This window comes from Mycosarcoma maydis, chromosome 2, assembly GCF_000328475.2.
Source record: "Mycosarcoma maydis chromosome 2, whole genome shotgun sequence".
NCBI lineage: Eukaryota > Fungi > Basidiomycota > Ustilaginomycetes > Ustilaginales > Mycosarcoma > Mycosarcoma maydis.
Window position 1 is genome coordinate 1,256,010 of NC_026479.1, and position 19,893 is coordinate 1,275,902.

Here is a 19,893-nt window from a genome sequence, read left to right on the forward strand (position 1 = left end):
ACCATAGGCCGGCTTTTGACAAGCTGGCCCCAAGTATCGAACATTTGTAATTCTTGCTGACGATACGTTATGCTGGTGCAGGGAACGAACATCTTTGAATGAACGCCAAAGAGTGGCAAGACCTGCCAATCAGAAGGTCACTTGTCGGCAACCACACGGACAAGCTTCCAAAGCGCTCCAGCTAACTTGAAGGACTCTGCCGCTGTGCTTATTGGAACGGCTGGCCTGGCGGATTTGCGGTTAGCTTTGGCAGATTTTGACAACACCTCTTCTCAAACGTGAAACGAGAAAGGGAAGTCAAAGAATCGAAAATAATCCAGGGAATACCGTGCATCGCTAATTGTACAAAGACTAGCTACCATATGATCTAGTTTGCTAACAAACCAGCCGTGAGAGTGTGAGAGTGTGGAGCGTGGAGTTGTCGCTCGCAACTTTTTCCGCAAATGATAGATCAGGACTCAGCATGTGGTGAATATGAGTCAAAGCTGCTATGGAAGATGGTGATATCGACTGCCGATGGAAGTTTGGCTGCGGTTGATAATCAGTTTTTTGTGACTGTAAGGAATCGTGAATAACTTACAGTAAGTTACTTGTGATTGCATGTGTCACCTTTGGCAGAGGTGCGTGCCACTTGTCACCCAAAAAAAAAAAAAAAAAAAAAAAAAAAAGCCGTTCAAGACCCTAATCAACCGCGCTTTATTTATTTTATCATTGTGAATCCGTGAACAATCGTGAATATAATCACATTTTCGAAGAACGTTAGAAAGACCACAGACAGGAAGGAGACGCAAAGTGTGGAATGGTTGGCTCGTTCGCAGTCGTGAGTCGATCAGGCTGTGTGACAACGCGCGAAGGAAGGGAACTAAGTTAATCGTGAATCTTGAACAAGTTAATCGTGAAGTGAATCACGAATCACAAATAGTCACGAGTGAACCTGAATCTGAATCTGAATCTGAATCGCAATCGCAATCGCAATCGCTACGGAGCCTCTCTCGCTGTGCAAAGCGTTGTCGGAAAAAACCATCATACATTCCGTCTCCATGTTTGTGCTTGGTGTTTGTAGTGGATGCGGCTCGGTCGTCTGGCATTGTCCCAAGCCTGAAGGCGAATGCAGTGCTGAAACAGACTTGGCGCTCTGAGTCAGACGCAAGCAGAGCCTCGGGAAAGCGAAGCAAGAAAGTCGTGCTTTCCAAGTGGGCTTGTTGGAATCGAGTGGACCCTAAGCTAACCCACTCTTGACTTACTCAGTCACCAGAGCGTGCGTGGTGTGGCACAGACGTGAGACGCTACAGCAGCAAAAGCACCCAAAAAAGACACGCACGCACTCGTGACTCTCACGCACACGCATTCACGATTCTTACACACTCTTACACCCACAGCCTCACGACTGTCACTCTGAAGCCCAACCACAAACTCGAATTTGCCGCACTGTGCTCTGTGCTCTGTGCTCTGTGCCCTGTATTCTGTGCTCTCGTTGGCCCTGTGTTGTACTTCAAGTGCCACTCGTCCTCGCCATCATTCGTGACTGAACCCCAGCTTCCTTTCCCCCCTCTCTTGCTCATCACCCTCATCTCATCTCATCTCATCTCATCTCATCTCATCTCATTCTCGTCTTGGATTCGAGTGTCATCGTCTTCGGTCACTCTGCTTCCTTGTTTTCCTCATCACTGTCAACTCCATCTTGGCGTGGTGCTGGCTCACTGTCGTTTCAACTTCACTCTCCTTGTATCTTTTCTGCTGGTGGCTTCCGTCTCCCCTGGCACTGCTATCTCGACCCAGTCCCAAAAGTGCCATCATAGATAGTGCTCGAATCGACGCACCGCTTACAGCATTTTGATCAGCTCGCAACATACTCGATACACTGTTTCATCAGCCCTCCTTCTCCACACGGCCGCTCTCTAGAAAACCCGAACTCCTGATCGTTCGCAGATTTCTTCCTCGCGCACACCTCTGGCAGTCTTCACCTCGGCTCTTGGCCCCAAACTTCCAGCCTCTCGCGCTGACTGCTGGTCGCTTATCTCCTATCTCTAAGCTTGCACGCATCGCCCCTAGCTTCGCTGCATACCTATCAACAGTAAGTCTGTCCGTGCTCATCTCTGATTATCGACGCGGCGTCTTAGCACCAAACCTAACCTGTCTTTTGCACTCTGCCACCCTTTCGACATCTGTCAATGTACAGACCCGTCAACTCATCCCTCTCTCCTCTCCCCTCCCCTCCCAAAACCGTGATGGACCGAGCAGACAATAATCGCGATCTCAACGCCGTGAGCAACCGCTTGGCTGCTCAGACGGAGCACCTCCAAGGTCATTTGCAGCAGCAGCTCAATCTCAACGGCGCTGGCCAGGCCCGTAACATGTTTGCCTCCAGACCCGCTGGTCTTGCAAGCTTGGGCGAGGATGCCGAAGCAACATCGGACAGCGCTCAGACCCCTTCAACCTTTCACCGTCAAGGTGGCCCTCGCTTCGCTGGCAACGCAGCTTTTCAGAGCGCCCTCGCCCGCCATTCCAATCAAACGGGTAATTCTATCAACTCGTCTTCGGCTGCCGACTTTCGTGCAAACTTGTCCCACCAGCGTCAGCTGAGTCTCCAAAGCCGATTCGCCGATCTCGGATATAATGTCGGATCTGGTCTTGGCGCCGCTCCCAGCGAAGCCGATGACATGACCGATGATGGCTCGGTCGGATACGGTGCTTCCGCCTTTGATCCCACTCGAGGCCAGCGTAGCCATGCATCTGACTTCAGCTTCGGCTCCTCTGGCACTGCTGGCTCTCACCGACGCACTGGCAGCGACATGAGCGGCATGCTCTCCAATCGAGGTGGACACCAACCTGCCGCGAGCGTCGGCGGTAACTCCAACTCGCTTTCGGCGCAGAGCCAAATGCTCGCAGAGCAGCAGATCGCTTTGCAACAGCAGATCGAGATGCTTCAGCTCCAGCAGCAGCAGCTCATGCACTCTGCCGGTCTTGGACAGCAAGGCTCAGTTGGCAACTCGCTCAACGGCAGCAGCCACAGCTTTGGCGGTCATCGTCGTATCCAGAGCCACGCACCTCGCTCAGGCCCTATGGGCAGCTTCTCTACGGCTGGCGCATTCAACGGTGGTGCTCTCGCCAACTTTGCGCCCAGCCAGCCCGCTACGCCAACTCCCAGCTTACCCCGAGGTCACGGTCGCCGACACTCGGTCAATGTTCTCAACAAAGCCAATCAGCAGCAACAACAGCAACAGCAACAGCAACAGCAACAGCAACAGCAACAGCAACAGCAACAGCAACAGCAACAGCAGCAGCCTTCTCAACGTCAAGCCGACGCGCAGCAGCAGCGCAACTCCCCAAACGCCGAACCGATGCAGTCCAACGGCCCGGTCATGCACGCCAACCCCGACTTTTCCTTCCCAAGCACCGCAAGCGCTCAGCGCACCGCTCAGGCTGCCTATCAAGCTACGCAGCCCACCGCTGGCCACTACAGCCGTCCCTCGGCTCAGCTCACCGATCTCTCGGCTGACTATCTCATGGCTGGAGGCGGTCTCGTCAGCCTCAACTCGTTCAACGTGAGTAGTTCCATGAACGACCTCGCCGATGGCTTTGGTGGCGCTGGTGCGGGTGGTCCTCGCCCTGGCCATGCTCGTGGCAACAGCACGCAGTGGCGCATAAACGGTGGTGTTCAGGCGCCGCAGCTTGTCGATTTGGCCCAGGCCCAGGCCCACCTTGCTATGCTTCACCAATTCCGCGAGTCAGCTGCTGTCACCGGTCACTATCGCGCCCCCTCTCTGGGCGGTGCCTTTAATTCCATGGCAGCCGGCTTTGGTGCCAATCAATTTGGCATGGGAGCTACCAACGGCCCTGGAGCAATCCAGCGCAAAGCCCTCTTTGGCAACTATCTACCCCAGGGCACCTTGCCCACGCTGCTGGCCCACGGAAAGATTGTCGTCGGTGTGCTTCGCATTAACAAGCGCAACCGAAGCGACGCCTACGTCACTACCGAGGTGCTTGACAGCGACATCTTCATCAGCGGCTCCAAGGACCGCAATCGTGCTCTTGAAGGCGACCTTGTCGCTGTCGAGCTACTCGATCCTCTCGAGGTCTGGAACGTCAAGAAAGAGAAGGAAGACAAGAAGAAGCGCAAGGAGGAGCAAAGCGGCCAGTTCTCACGCAAGCCCGACAAGGCCAAGGACGACCTCGAAGTTGAAGGCGCTCAACTTCGTCTCATCGAAGACGAAGAGGAAAATGAGCAGAGCCCTCCTCAGCTGGCTGGTCACGTGGTGGCCATCGTTGAACGTTCTCCTGGTCAGCTATTCTCGGGTACCTTGGGTCTTCTTCGTCCTTCTTCCGCTGCAACAAAGGAGAAGCAGCAAGCCGAGAGAGTGCAGCGCGAGGGCGCAAGCGCTCTCGCTCCCGAAGTTAAGCCACGTCCAAAGATCATCTGGTTCCGTCCCACGGACAAGCGCGTTCCGTTGATTGCCATCCCTGCCGACCAGGCGCCCGAAGATTTCTGGGCCGAGGAGGGTCAGGAGAGCTTCAACAGCCGACTCTTTGTTGCCTGCATCAAGCGTTGGCCCATCACCTCTCTACACCCTTTTGGTGCTCTCGTCGAGGAGATCGGTGTGATCGGCAATGTTGAAGCCGAGACTCAGGCCCTGCTCAAGGACACGCTCAGCTCCGCCACCGAAGCCTTCACCGAGGGCGCGCTCAAGTGCCTTCCGCCTCTTCCTTGGAAGATTCCCGAAAAAGAATACAAGACGCGCAGGGACTTCCGTTCGCATCGTGTCTTCACCATCGATCCCGAGACTGCCAAAGATCTCGACGATGCCGTCCACGTCGTGCGTCTCGATAACGGCAACTTTGAGGTGGGTGTTCATATCGCAGATGTCTCGCACTTTGTCAAGCTCGGCTCCAGCCTGGATCGCGAAGCCCGCAAGCGGGGCACTTCAGTCTACCTTGTGCAACGTGCTATCCCGATGCTCCCTCCCACTCTGAGCGAAGAGCTCTGCTCGCTCGTCCCCAACGTCGAGAGGCTCGCCTTCTCAGCCGTGTTCACCATGAACAAGGACGCTCAGGTGATTAGCAGCTGGTTTGGAAAGTCAATCATCAAGTCTTGCGCCAAGCTTGCCTACGCTGATGCCCAAAAGGTGATTGAAGGCGGCCAGCTGTCCAAGGAAAAGCTCGAGGCACACCGGCCCAAAGAGATTGGCGACGACATTCTCATCCTGCACCAGCTGGCCCAAAAGATGCGCGCTCGCCGCTTCAAGACGGGAGCTCTGCGCATCGATAACGTCAAGCTGAGCTTCAAGCTGGACGAAAACGGTCTGCCAACGGATGCTAGCGTCTACTGTTCGTACGACGCCCACCGACTCATTGAAGAATTCATGCTCCAAGCGAACATGGCGGTTGCGCAGCAGATCGCTGCTGGTCTGCCTGAATTGGCACTTCTTCGCCGACACGAGAAGCCACTCGACCGTCGTCTGGACGGCTTCCTGCGTCGAGCCAAGTCGATGGGTTACGACATTGACACTTCGTCTGGTGGCGCGCTGCACCGCAGTCTGGCCAAGATCAAAGATGATTCGGCTCGACAGGCGCTCCAGGCGCTGGTGACTAAATCCATGATGCAGGCCAAGTACTTCTGCACGGGTATGGTCGACATTGCCAAGTACCATCACTATGCGCTCAACGTGCCTCTGTACACGCACTTTACCTCGCCCATCCGTCGCTACGCCGATCTGATGGTACATCGTCAACTCGAGGCAGTGCTTGTTGAACAGGACAAGTTCGGCGTGGACCGCGAAGCGATGGCCAAGATCGCGCAGCAGTGCAACGTCAAGAAAGACGCCGCCAAGATGGCGCAAGAGCAGAGTGCGCATCTGTTCCTGTGCTTGCTGATCCACGATCTGACTATGCGATACGGTCCTGTGGTTCGTTCGGCGACGGTGATGGGTGTGCTGGATGCTGCGTTCGACGTTATTGTTCCCGAATTTGGCATTGAGAAGCGAGTGCATGTTGATCAGATGCCGATCGAGAATCACACGTACGACGAGCAGACCAATGCGCTATCGATTTACTGGAAGGACAACGTCGATGTCATCGCATGGCTTGCCGAGAACTCGGACGATGTGCATGTCAAGAAGCTACAAGAGGTGGCGCAGCAGCATCAGATGATGGAGCTCACGTCGCAGTCCTCGCACGACGAAGCGGCACTGTTTGCTGACGACGACGACGACGAGAGTTGCACAGCGGCGATTCTGCGACAGCACAACATCGACGCGGCCAAGGATTCTCGTCAACGCGCAAAGAGCTTGCAGAAGGTGGCGTTGCAGTTCGATGGTGTTGAGCACCACACGAGAGTGCAGAAGATCAACGAGTTGATGAAGGTGCCCGTGATCGTGACGAGCGATATGTCCAAGAGCCCGCCGGTGTTGAAGGTGTTTTCGGTGAATCCGTTTGCTAGTGGCTAAGTGAGCAGCTCGCGAAAGCTGGCGCGTAGAGGCCATGTGATTTTCGTGTTGGGATTCAGCGGTAGCTGTGATCGCCCCGAGTCACATTCACGATTGCTCCTGCTTTCGCAAGGCAGCGTGTGCTAAACCTCGGTTGGGAAAGCTGCCAACTCTGCCTCCTACAAGTGTTTTCAGCGTTCGCTTCCGCACGTCTGCCAACCAAAACTGCCGTCTATCTAGCATATGCACATTTCGCAATCCGATCATGTTTCCACGTTACTTCACTCACATCACACGTCTGTCGCACTGTCCATTCTTTGTCTTCATTCACCAATGTCTCCATTATCCCCATCCCCATGCCCGTGCGTATTCAGTGTGTACGTCAACGTGTCGCGTCTCGATCAGCCCTGCGAAGCGCGAGGTTGGCCAGCCACGCGCAGCCCAGAAATACGCGACTCACAGCCCTCCATGGTCGACAGAGACAAAAGCAAGAGTAGAAAGTATGAGGGAAAAGAGACTACATTCGAGATGTGGACAAAAGACAAACAGAACGACGAGTCGCAGCACGAAGCACGATCGCCGCCGAGCCGACCAAATGCGCGCGTGTCACAACAAGTGGTGGCCGAGCTTAGTACTCGAGGTCCTCCTCACCAACATCGACCGAGTCAAGACCAACCTCTTCGTAGTCCTTCTCAAGAGCAGCCAGGTCCTCACGCGCCTCGGAGAACTCACCCTCCTCCATACCCTCGCCCACATACCAGTGGACGAAAGCACGCTTCGAGTAAAGCAAGTCGAACTTGTTGTCCAGTCGACCCCAAGCCCCAGCGATCGCAGTGGTGTTGGCAAGCATGCAGAGCGAGCGCGACACCTTGGCAAGGTCACCACCGGGAACTGTCGTGGGCGGCTCATTGCAGATTCCAATCTTGAAACCGGTAGGGCACCAGTCGACGAACTGGATCGTGCGCTTGGTCTTGATCGTAGCGACCGCCGAGTTGACGTCTTTCGGCACAACATCACCACGGTACAGCAGACAGCACGCCATAAACTTGCCGTCACGAGGGTCGGCCTTGACCATCTGGTTGCCCTTCTCAAACGACGAGAAGGTCATCTCGGCGACCGAGTTCTGCTCGTGACCAGCCTTGGCAGCCGAAAGGATGGGTGCATAGGTGGCCAGAGGGAAGTGGATACGCGGGAACGGTACCAGGTTCACCTGGAACTCGTTCAGGTCGACGTTGAGCGAACCGTCAAATCGGAGCGAGGCAGTGATCGACGAGACCACCTGCGCGATGAGCCTGTTCAGGTTGGTGAACCCAGGCGAGGCAATGCCGAGCTTGGTGCGGCAAATGTCGTAGATCGCCTCGTTGTCGACCATGAACGAGCAGTCCGAGTTCTCGAGCGTGGTGTGCGTGGTGAGCACCGAGTTGTAAGGCTCAACCACCGACGAGCTCATCTTGGGCGAAGGGTACACCGAGAACTCAAGCTTGGCTTTCTTACCAAAGTCCTGAGCAAGACGCTCGAGTAGGAGCGAACCGAAACCGGAACCGGTACCACCGCCGAACGAGTGGAAGACGAAGAAGCCCTGAAGACCCGAGCAGGCATCGGCGAGCTTGCGCACGCGATCGAGTGTCTGGTCGATGAGCTCCTTGCCGACCGTGTAGTGACCACGCGCGTAGTTGTTGGCGGCATCCTCCTTACCGGTGACAAGCGTCTCGGGGTGGAAGAGCGAGCGGAAGGTACCGGTGCGCACCTCGTCGACAACGTTGGGCTCCAAGTCGACGTAGATAGAGCGGGGCACGTACTTGCCGCTGCCAGTCTCGCTGAAGAAGGTGGAGAAACCGTCATCGTTCTCAGACGGGCTGCCCTCGAGGATGCGACCATCGGGGCTGAGGCCGTGCTCGGCAAGGTAGAGCTCCCAACAGGCGTTACCGATCTGGATACCGGCCTGACCGACGTGGAGGGAAAGAACTTCACGCATGTTGTCGGTGTTGGTAAGATGGATCTATCGATGATGAGACGCGAAAAGAGGTTGGTCACATTCAAGATAAGGTTAGTTCGAAGTTCGAAGCTCTGATGCTGGCGCAAGTCGACCATCAGGAGGCTAGCCAGAGCTAGCCTGCGCGAAAGAAACACGAAGACACAGCGGCACTGGGTGAGCGCGCGCGCCAATGCTGCATGGTAAAATACTCACGAGTGGGTGAAAGAGGATGAGAGATGAGGATGGAAGTTGCGCTCAGAAGTAACGTAGAGCGAAGGAGGGTCTTGATGGTGGCGAGATGGGTAGGATGGGCGCGACGACCTTGTTTCAAGGCAGCGCAGACGGTGTCGGATTGTGTTGCGATTGCCTGTCGAGCGCCTTTCCAGCGTGTGCTTTTGTGTGTATGTGTGCGTGCAAGCAAGATTCCTATCGCTCTCGGTGCTGGGTGAGGGGCTCGAGACTGAGCGAATGCCTGCGTGTGTTTTCGGACCAACACCATTTCAAAATCGACCTAATTCAGTTGTATTCGCATTATCCCGATTGAATTCAACATTAAGGGGATTCCGAGAAAGGGAGCTTTTTGTGATTTTGCAGAGTGAGAAGCAGGCGTGTTGGTCGATCAAGCTTCCTCAAGCGCGCCTGGTTCTCGTTTTGTGATTTTAGAGAGGGTTTGCGAGCGCGACCTACGCGACCGTCTCACGCATGGCGCCGTACGTAAATACTTCATTTGTTAGACCTTCACGCGATGATCACGTGCTCGCCTCCTTTGTGAATCCTTCTGACCTTGCAATGGCTCGGAGACTACCAACGTGCCATCAACAGGCTTATAAGACGCACTGACAGCTCCTTGATTGTACGCACGTGAGCGAGATTGCCGTGTCCACGAAGGAAATGACAATGTGCCGATTGAGCGGAGAGAGAGGAGAAAGAGAGAGAGAGAGAGAGAGAGAGAAAGAGAGAGAGATAGAGGTGACTTGGAAATGCGCACCGTTTGGTTGGCGGGTGTCGGAGGAATTTGCGGCAAGAAGCCGAGCCGCTAGCGAACAGATCAAGTGGCCGGTGAGCACGGCTCAACGCACATAATCTAAACCTCTCCTATACCTTCCTGTAAACTCACGACTGTCAGAGCTGGTCCAAATATGTTCACGACAGAACAGCACACTTATGCTCGAGTTGTAGCTATTGATTCGGACATTGCCTCGCACCTTGTCCGAGTCGTGAGTGTTCGTGATTCAAATCAGCGACCGAGACAGTGAAATGACGAAAGAGACAGGACGTGTTGCTCTATGCCAACTCGACTGATGCCAATTCGACTGACGGACGACCAAACACAAAACAACTTGTCTCAACTAGAACCGAAATCCTTGTGGATAAAAATTGAAAGGCTGAAAATTCGTGATTCTCGTGCTGTGGATTTCCAAGCAGAGGACACACCCTCACCTGGCAGCCGTCGTCTGGCAGTCACAGAGTGGAGAGATCCGTCCTTTAACTAGGCAAAACTCATCCAGTTAACTCGTGACTGTGATTGCTGTGTGCGAGTCAAAGTCGCAATTTAGTCAGTGCTGTACTTGGCTCACTCGTGACTTTGCGTGTCGCACTGCCCAGCAGTTGCAATTTTTTGTGTCATATCATAGCTTCGTCTTCAAGCCTTTGCCATTTCCTTCCATTCATCAATCGTCAACAAGCACCGCATAACTCGATTTGACGCATCTCCGGGGGCTGTACTTCCGTAGGAGACCGTAGCTGCGACCATCGCTGACCGGATCAGGCAGCAGGCCTAACCTTGCCTGCGAAACGCGTTTTCTTTGCGGGCAACCCAATCATGAGCTCAGCCGCTGCTTCTTCCATGCACACGTCGGATCGCACCGGCCCTTCGAGCTCCACCATCACATCGTCTGGCAAGGCAGAGCCGCCAGAATCGTCCTCTTCAGCCGCCTCTACAGGCTCAGCAGCACTGTCATCAACATCATCAACAACCTCTTCCACAACCTCAACCGGTCCACCTCCATCTACGGTCTCACCATCTCAACTTGGCCATAACTTCTGGTCTTCATGGATATCGCCTTCCTCGTCTTCGGCTGTAGCTGCATCCTCCGCCATGGAAAAACGATCTAAGCCACGTCGGCCTTCCTTTGAAGAGTTTCGAGCCGAAGAGCCTCCTCAGGCTCGCCTCATCCGTTTACGTGGCCTCTTCGATACTCTCTTGGACGAAGACGATGAGCAGGCTTTGGCTGGTGGTAGAGCCAGGGAAGAGTGGATCAAGTCGGCTCGTCGTGCTCGCTACGGAGTCGGCGGCAGTCTGGCTCGTGGCAGCTTAGCTCCCTCGGACATCCGCAACTCGACTGTCGGCTTCGAGGCGTGTACCATGTCGAATTGGTCTTCGTCTTCCAACAATTCTCCTTCTACTTCATCATCGCCCTCAACATCACCATCTGCATCAACGTCATCTCCGGGAACGACTTCGTCCTCTTCGTCGTCGTCCCCCTCATCGACAGAGTCACAGCTCCCCACACCTCCACCGCCTCCACGTCAATCCTACGCCAAAGAACTCTTGAATCAGTGTCGCAAATGCCGCGAGGAAATCGAGGAGCAACGCCAACGCCTCGCTGAAGAAGAGGCGAAGCGCTCTGCTAGTCCTGGCTGGTCCTCTTCCTTGAGCCTGCCCACCTGGCTTGGCGGCGAAAAGGCATCCGACTCGGAACAGAATTCTGCGGATGCTCCGAAAGGCACCCTCGCAACGGTCACTGAAAAGATATTGCCAAAGGCTCTGTCCGGCCCAGCATCGCAGCAAGGTACAGAGAGCTCCGCATCTTCATCTTCGTATCTTGGCTCGATCGGTTCGTTCTTCGGATACGGCACCAATGCACCGGTATCAGACGCGCAAGCGCTCGGGTACGGCCACAATCCACCAGACATGGAGCATGAAGCAGGATGGACAGGAAGTGGTGTGTGGGGTCTTTCTGCCGTTGGCCACAAGAAGCGCGCTGCTGATCGTGATCGCGACGAGAAGGTGCGCCGAGGCGACAAGGTCGACGATGATGGCGGCGCGCGCCAACGCCAGATTGAATGGGAGGGATTTCTTGCCTACGCCGAAAACAAGGAACGCGAGCTATACAAGATTTTTGTTGAGATGGATAGGAACGCCGACATGCTGCTTGACGTCCAGGAGATCCGCGCAGCGCTTGACCGTGCTGGCATTGATGTGCCCCAAATCTCGCTCGACGACTTTATCGCCAGTCTCACCAGCACTCGTGCCTCGGCCCACGCCAGCGGTGAAAGGACCTATGTGACCTTCCCGGAATTCCGCGACTACCTTTTGCTGCTGCCTCGTAAGCCGTCGGTGCCGGAGATCTTCCGCTTCTACCAGGTACGAAAGGCGTTCGGTCTGTTCGGCATGGGCGGTATATTTGCTGAGCTCGCCGTCGGCTGGGGCAAGACGGAGCGCGGTGCGGCCGCAGTCAACTTTGACGGTGATGTTAGCCTGGCTGGAGAAGAAAAGAAGCGAGAGTCGCCTGCGGCCAAGGAGGCTAAACGTGCAGAAAAGCTTGGAAAGCGCCAAGAAGCTGCCGCTGCGGCGGCTGCCAAGTCTGTCGACGAGATGGTGGAATCTGCCGATGCTTCCCCCTCGATGAGCCCCAGCAAAGTGGACGAGACGAAGCAAAAGGCAGCACAGGATGCGTCGTCGGCGGCGAAAACTGCGCACGATCAGAGCATCGATGAGGAAGAAGAGGAGGAGGACAACGACATGATTCACGGAGCTGTCGCGCTCAAGTTTTTGGTTGCTGGTGGTATCGCAGGTGCTGTTTCGCGTACTGCTACTGCGCCGTTTGACCGTCTGAAGATCTACCTGATTACAACGGCTCGCTCACCCGAGGTGGCCGAAACTGCTCATGCGGCGGTCTCGGGACAAGCAGGCGTCAACCAAGCTGCTGCGGCGAAAGCGGCGGGTCAAGGGCTGGGCATGTTGCGCGAAGCACTCTGGAATCTCTACCGAGACGGTGGCGGATTGCGCGCGTTTTGGGTGGGCAACGGTCTGAACTGTCTCAAGATCTTCCCGGAGAGCGCCATCAAGTTCCTATCGTATGAGACGGCCAAGCGCGCGTTTGCCAAGTACGTGGATAACGTTTCGGATTCGCGGGACATTTCTGGGTCGAGCCGGTTCATGTCCGGTGGGTTCGGTGGTATCACGTCGCAGCTGGCGATTTACCCGGTGGAGACACTCAAGACGAGACTCATGTCGTCGCAGAACGCCAAGACGTCGTTGCAGGGCAACGCATTGCTGGCCAAGACGGCGAAGGATATGTGGGCGGCTGGCGGGTTGAGGACGTACTATCGCGGCTTGACCGCGGGGCTGGTGGGCGTGTTTCCCTACTCGGCCATCGACATGTCAACGTTCGAGGGTATTAAGCTCTTCTACATCAAGTATACAGGCAAGGAGGAGCCGGGCGTGCTCGCCTTGCTTTCGTTCGGTTCCGTCTCGGGCTCCGTTGGCGCGACCACCGTGTATCCGCTGAACCTCATCCGAACGCGCTTGCAAGCTGCAGGCACGCCAGCACATCCGGCCACTTACGACGGCTTCTGGGACGCCGCTAGAAAGACCTACGTCAGAGAAGGCTTCGTCGGCTTCTACAGAGGCCTGGTCCCCACTCTCGCCAAGGTGGTCCCCGCGGTCAGCATCAGTTACGTCGTTTACGAGCAGTCCAAGAAGCGCCTCGGTGTGCAATAGAGCATGGCTAACCTAGATCTTCACATTGCAAATTACTCAATTCTATCCGTTAGACATTCGTTTTCACTCGTTAGACATTCGTTTGCACTCTTTTGCGGTACGCGACTGTGATGGGCTTGTTTGGCATTGCGTAAGATGCGGAGGGCGCTAGGTGTGCAAGCCCAGGCTCTTTCTAGCGTCGTCTAGGCGCGGTCTGACCCAGACGCTACCGCTCATCTGTATGGCAGTGTCTACAGCGGTACGTCCGAGGTGGATCATATCGGAGCGGTTGCGTTCGAGCCAGTCTGCGAGGAGTAATGCTTCTGGCTCGGCGTGGGCGATGTTTCTCTGCGATACGGAGGAGACGACGCAGCGCGAGAGGACCCAGACGAGCAGCTCGGGTGCGGAGCGCGCGAAGCGGTAGAGCAGACGTGCTGGCGTGGGCAGCGACGACGCTGAATCGAGCAGGATACTCGCAGACGTGTGGGCCGAAGACGCGCCTACGGACGTATCGGGAGTTGCAGTGAGTGAGTCATACGAGCCATCCTCGGTGCATCCCGATGACCACGCAGTGTGACTGGGCGACGATTCATCTTCGAGCGTATCGTTCAGAATCGGTTCGAGATCGACGTGATATGCGAATATGTCCCACGGCATTCCCGCCACACGGTTAGCCTGATTTTCATCCGCGCTCTTTCGAGCAAAGTAATCCTTCATACGTCCATCCGCATCACTAGGCGTCTCCTTCTTAGATACAAGCTTGCTCATCTTGTCCAAAAACGCCTTCTGACCTTTCCCCAGTAGCGTCTCCCTGATACTTGCATCCTCCACTCCATCCCTTAGCGCAAACGCCCTGATGAGATTACACCCCAGTGCCCACAGATCTCCGCTTGGTCCCATTCGCCTCCCCATGGCCCCTGGGCACGCCTCTGGAGGGATCCAGTCGTAACTGACCAACTGCACCTGTCCGTCACCGCCCGGAATGCCACGATACGGATTGGCATTCTCATAATCAATCACTACCAGTTCGCCGTTCTCGTCAAACATCAAGTTTTCCAACTTGACGTCGCCGTGCATCCAGCCGGAAGCGTGAAAGCGAGAAAGCGTTCGGATCGCGTGCACAAAGATGTTAATGATGACACCATTGAGCTCGGCTTCTTCGCACCCCGCGATCACAAAGAAGGCTTCTTCGGGATAGTCTTGCTCCAGACGGATGTATCGATCGTCCTCGGTCTTAAGGATCTTTGAAATCGCGCCGCTGCGAGTGGGGTTGAGCGTCTGTGCTTTCTGCACTTCGTCGAGAATGTCATCCAGATAAGTCTCTTGGAGCTCCTTGGTGAGTTCCTGCGTTACTCGGCCAGCGCATGGATCGGCGGCTTTCAACTTTGCTTCAATGCTTTTGATCTCCATGGCGGCATAAAAGTTGCCGGCGCCGTCCATCGCCCACCGACGCAACTTGGCAGCTGAAGAGACACGATTGTCGGGCGTAGTAATGAGGTACACCTCGTTGCTGCTGTCATCGACGCCCAAGTCTGACGGTGCATGAGCAGCGTCGGAGAACGAGGGTTTGGGCGACAGTCGACGCTCATCACCGCCAGAACTGTTTGATCTCTTTCGCCTAGTCTGCATAAAAACCGCATCACTGTCGTCCTCGTCGTAGCTACTGCTGGAGCCTCTTCGTCCCCAACGCTTGGTGACCGGGTGCTCCGAGTTGGACAGGTCCGCATCCTCAAATGAGCTGGTACGCCGCTCGAATTGCGCGCTGAAGAGTCTCACGCTCAAGCCATCCGAGACGGCACCTTCGCGATATGGGCCCGTCTTGTCGTACAGAGTGCCCTCTACCTTTTGCGGGTACAGACGTTGAGCGAGCTTGAGCGGAGGAGCACGTGGAGAGCCACTTGGTGCCGCACAACGTGCGGTGGTTGCTCGATGGTCGCTAGCCAACAGATAGCGCAGGTCTTGAGCACTCAAAGGACCTTTGCCGTCCAGAGCGGCATCCGAGAGTGAGACGTGCATGCCGATCCGCTCGGCGAGCGCATCTGCATCCGCATCCGCATCCTCTTCGATAGCTGGACTCGCCTCGGTCGAGGCAGCCGCAGCCGCAGCGGCTTCTTCCAAGTTTGAGCGCAGGCGGCGCAGATGCGGGCGAGCAGCATCGTCTAGATCAAGAATGCCATGTGGTCCTGACGTGTTGGGAACCGGTGCATCTTTGCTCCGAGACTTTGCCGTATGTGGCTTGACCGACTTGGGTTGCTTCTTTTTGGTAACAGCACGTGGATCGTTGGCGTGCTTAGGCTTCTTTGTAGGTTTTTGGGCTTCGGCTGTAAGGTGGGTGCTTGTGGATGCAGGCACGGGAACATCGACGCTGTTTGGTGTTTCGCTTGCGGGATTAATCTGTGCGAGGGGGCGCAAGAATGGCAAAGCATCTGACGAAGCAGACGAGCGACGCCTGTTGGGTGTATGGATGCCGATGACGGTTTCGTGCCGGTGAAAAGCAGCCTCGGGACCATTTGAAGAGAAGCGCCTAGGCCTTGAAGATGGGGTGGTAGAATCCAAGGGGGTGATAGGAGGGCTAAACGCCTCGGAAGGACGACGACTGCCGCTGTAGCGTGAAGATCTGGATCTACTGGATCGGAACGAGTTACCACTGTCGCTTTGATCTTCCTCGGAGCCGGATGAATAGGATGAAAACGCACCCCTGCTGCCACGAAGGCTGCGACTATGGCTGTGGCTACTGATGGCGCTGGCGACTCTCTCCCAGCTGAAGAGGCCGGAGAATCGTTCGCGATCATACTGTCTCCATCGCTCGTGGTCTTTGCCGAGGTAGAGGGTGGCGGCTTTGGGGGCGTTAAAGCCAGGACGACCTGATGGACGAATGACGATGGGAGCCCTGGCAGCCAAGCCTGTAGGAGTGCAGGGCGAGCAGGAGGTGTCGATGGGTGTGTCGGTGTCTTTTGGCGGATAGTGATTTTGCAGCACACGACCGGTGCCGACCGCAGTATGCGTGCGGTGACGTGTGGAGGAGGTGGCGACTGTGGATGGGTGCGGGGTGGCAGAGCCGGCAGTGTCGTCGGCAAAGCCATTCTGTGCCATGGTGAAGGGAGGGGTGGGTTCGGCGGGAGCGATGGCCATGACCCACTCAGCAAGATGCGTTGCGTGAATGGACAGAGCAAGATTGTCGATTCGGTTGTGTGTCCGCCTTGTGCAGGATGAGCCGAGCTGGGGGAAGCTGTTGATGGGTGCGTGTGGGGTTAAAGCGGCAAGACGAGCGGCGAGACGAGCGGATGGAGTGCTGCTGGCTGCAAGCCCAAAGCGCAAATGAATGACGATACGTGATTGCGTCAACAGACGTGTTGATGGTTAGAGCAGAGAGCAGAAGCGCTCGTACAAGTGACGCCAGCGTGTGGAGCGGCGGCTGCGGGCTGCGCGATAAGAAGATGATGGCTGTGCGGCTGACACTGTCCACCAACTACGTTTTTCTCTATGGACGAGCGGTGAAAATTCGACGTGCTTATTTTCGACAGGCGATCCAGGTGAGCGTGGCTTGATGGACAGCGATGTAAGATGCGCAGACAACTTGGTTGAAGATGGTGGGAGTAGGCAGCTCAGGGACGCACACGACTTTAGCTACGCTTACGGCGGCACAGTTCATGTAAGTACTATAGTCAGCTCGGCTGAGCAGGGGAGGACAGAGCAGAACAGGGCAGGACAAGGCGTAATGCACTCCACACGCAGGGTGAGCGGCGTCTATTGGTGATTTTCGCGATGCAAGGTCGGACCTGAACGAGAAGAAGATATCCAGTTCAAGATTGCAACCCAAGTCCGATTCGTGATTGGTTGTCTAGATCTCTTTTTGGTACGGCGGTTAAGCTTCAAGTGATCCAAATCTGTCACATGTGTCTCAGGCGATCTCGCTCTCACATACGTCAATCGTGAATAATCATGAATGCCATAGCCCTGGTTGGCCCTGGCTGGTACGGTCCGGAGATGGATGTAACTTATTCGTATGTTTCACGAGTCGAAAAGTTTATCCCCCCTAAGAAAATCGGTGGAGCAAGGGTTTGGTTATACACTAGAAGACCAAGCAGAAGACTACGTTAGCATCGCCATATTCACGATTATTCACGAAGATCGTTCGTCGCCTACCTCGAGAGAAATGACAAAGCATAGAGGAGGGGTTTTTTTTTTCTAGAACAAGAAGGCTGCGGTCTACGGTGACGTCGATGCAGCTCAAAGATGGCTTTGTCATGTCTTACTCTTTGATACGCCTTTGGTCCGCCATTGATCGAGTCATGATGCACGATGGATACAGACAAGTCTACGCGGTTCGTATCAAAGCCTTGCTTACCAACGATCGTTGCGGTGCAAGTCGCACAGATGGGCAGGGACTGTAGATCGGGCGCATCGGCTGCATCAATTTCCGATGCTCCCCCAAGCGGCATATCGTGTTTGTGGCCTAAGTTACATTCTTGACGCGCGCGCCGAGTGTGCAACAGTAGCTTGGGCATTTCGGTGTAATGGACTTTACTTGGCATTTGAATAGATATTCAAAGATATGTATAGTTTGTAAGTACACAATTCCATCCTGATTGATGATTCATGCGAGCTGTAATCCAAATTCAATCCGCCTAAATCATATGGTTGTATCAGATCAGCCAAAGCTAAGGGGGCAGATCGTTTCAAAAACTTGAAATTGGCCAAGCGCCAACCTGCAAGTCTGACAGCCTCTGGTGAACACGGCGCGGTAGCGATGTCAAGTGCCCAGCCACAAGTCACGAGCGTCACACAGAGTGGCAAACACGCAAAGACGACAGCCACAAGCCGAACAGCCAGCTTTGTTTTGGTTCGGTCAGTACGGTGAGCGAGAACGAGAAGGGAGGCCAAGGCGGAGGCGGTGGGTGTTGGCTTCCAGCCGTGAGTCTCTCGACTTGCCGAAAGGAAGTTACCGCTTCCAGAGAGCAAACAGTTGCCAGTCACCGTCAGTGTTGGTTCACAACACACACGCTCTCCTCTGACTTGGATCCCAGGACTGGCAGCCAGCAAGACAGGTCTCTTCTTCAGACCTTAGCCGACACTGGCTTGCTTCGTTTCGTCGACCTCTCTACCGCTGCCCTCGTATTGTCGTACCACCTTCTATATCATATCTACACGCTGCCGCTCAGACATAATTACTATACTGGTATCTGCGCTTTCGCCATCGGCTCCACACCTTTGCGCATATACTCGGGACCGCCTTTGCATCCAATCTACCCTAATAACAACCACGAGCCCACCTGCACAGAATGTCGACCTTATCCGCCGGCATTGTTGGCGTGCGTCAAGCAGGTTCCTCTAGTAACAGCCCAGTCTATGACACACCCTTTGGCACCGTTCAACTTGCTTCTTCCTCAAAAGACCTCTCGGCCAATTTCGACCTCACTGCTGGCTTTGCCGCTTCTGCCGACTATGAGAATCAAGAGGACGAAGACGACGAGGAAGGCGACGACGACGATGGCGATTCCGAAGATGGCAAAGGCAAAGGCAAAAAGGGTAAGCGTGCGCGCTCCGAAGCCAAAGGCGAGCGCGATCTCAAGACGGGTCGTCGCAAGATCAAGATCGAGTTTATCGAAGACGATGCTCGCCGACACATCACGTTCAGCAAGCGCAAGGCGGGTATCATGAAAAAGGCATACGAGCTGGCCACCTTGACGGGAACTCAGGTGCTCTTGCTCGTTGTCTCGCAGACGGGTCTGGTGTATACATTTACCACGCCCAAGTTGCAAGCGCTCGTGACGCAAGCCGAAGGACGCAACCTGATTCAGGCTTGCTTGAATGCTCCCGATCCACCCAACGGTGGCGGAGAGAGCGGAGGCGAGGACCACTCGGGCGACGAGCCAAGTGAGGCAGACGATGCCTTTTCTCCATCCGAATCACAGGCTAGCTCCAACAAGCGTGCCGTGCAACCTCGCAAACGTCCTCGCACCGCATCCACGAGCAAGTCGTCGAGCGCGTCCACTTCCGTCGCCGGTGCTGCGCCTGGCATCGGTGGTGGCGAAGAGGATGCTACCTCTGGCTCGCAGCTAGCAACAGTCAAACGCGGTCGGGGTCGACCTCGTAAGAATACTGCCGGAAACGCACCAGCCTCGAGCTCGAACACGTCCAACGACGCGCATCCCATGCCTCCGCCACCTGCGATGCATCAGAGCTTCTCCGACGATGCCGTACATCAGCATCATCAGCACCAACATCATCAGCACCAACATCGACAGCAGCAACAGCAACAGCAACAGTACACACACGTCCCTTCTGCTGATTTCCCCAACTACACCGCTGCTGGCTTTTATGGCGACGTCCCCAATTCGGCAGCCAACCCCGATCTCGGTTTTGGCCAAGCGGGCGGACTGTCAATTGACAATCAAGCTGTTTGGGCCCAGACCATGTCTCCCAACCCCAACCAGATGTTTGATCCTTCCAACCACCATCAACATCATCAACAGCAACAGCAGCCGGGGCAGCAGCAATCATCACAGCAGCAATCGCAGCAGCAGCAGCAGCAGCAGTCCTCAGTACAGTTTGGATACGCAACCCAGCATTTCGGTCACTTTAATCCACAGCAGTTGGCCGCCATGCAACCGCAGGAGATTCAGGCTCCCAGACCCGCTTGGTAGGATGTTCAGGATCGAAAATTGGATTCGTGTATACCCCCCTCCATTGCGCGAGCTTGTCATGTTCTCTTGCCGGTCATCGGGTCATCGTCTAGCTTCTACTCGTTTCTGTATTGCACACATAAATCTTATCACGCTCGTTTCACC

The 19,893-nt window shown here is 55.4% G+C and overlaps 5 protein-coding genes across 5 annotated transcripts; 3 read left to right on the forward strand and 2 right to left on the reverse strand.

Moving 5' to 3' along the window:
* Positions 1 to 2,228: 2,228 nt before the first annotated feature.
* Positions 2,229 to 6,443, forward strand: UMAG_01220 (uncharacterized protein; the record flags this gene model as incomplete). Its single annotated transcript, XM_011388854.1, has 1 exon — positions 2,229 to 6,443. The coding sequence occupies one exon, from the start codon at positions 2,229 to 2,231 to the stop codon at positions 6,441 to 6,443; it is 4,215 nt and encodes a 1,404-aa protein (XP_011387156.1).
* A 607-nt stretch (positions 6,444 to 7,050) lies between these two features.
* UMAG_01221 (alpha-tubulin) lies at positions 7,051 to 8,397 on the reverse strand (the record flags this gene model as incomplete). The annotated part of the gene is made up of 1 exon (XM_011388855.1): positions 7,051 to 8,397. The coding sequence occupies one exon, from the start codon at positions 8,395 to 8,397 to the stop codon at positions 7,051 to 7,053; it is 1,347 nt and encodes a 448-aa protein (XP_011387157.1).
* Positions 8,398 to 10,219: 1,822 nt separating this feature from the next.
* On the forward strand, positions 10,220 to 13,123 carry UMAG_01222 (uncharacterized protein; the record flags this gene model as incomplete). The annotated part of the gene is made up of 1 exon (XM_011388856.1): positions 10,220 to 13,123. One exon carries the CDS (start codon positions 10,220 to 10,222, stop codon positions 13,121 to 13,123), a length of 2,904 nt encoding a protein of 967 aa, XP_011387158.1.
* A 147-nt stretch (positions 13,124 to 13,270) lies between these two features.
* UMAG_10594 (uncharacterized protein) lies at positions 13,271 to 16,234 on the reverse strand (the record flags this gene model as incomplete). The annotated part of the gene is made up of 1 exon (XM_011389042.1): positions 13,271 to 16,234. One exon carries the CDS (start codon positions 16,232 to 16,234, stop codon positions 13,271 to 13,273), a length of 2,964 nt encoding a protein of 987 aa, XP_011387344.1.
* A 2,150-nt stretch (positions 16,235 to 18,384) lies between these two features.
* On the forward strand, positions 18,385 to 19,749 carry UMAG_01224 (MADS-box-containing transcription factor; the record flags this gene model as incomplete). The annotated part of the gene is made up of 1 exon (XM_011388857.1): positions 18,385 to 19,749. The coding sequence occupies one exon, from the start codon at positions 18,385 to 18,387 to the stop codon at positions 19,747 to 19,749; it is 1,365 nt and encodes a 454-aa protein (XP_011387159.1).
* Positions 19,750 to 19,893: the final 144 nt, after the last annotated feature.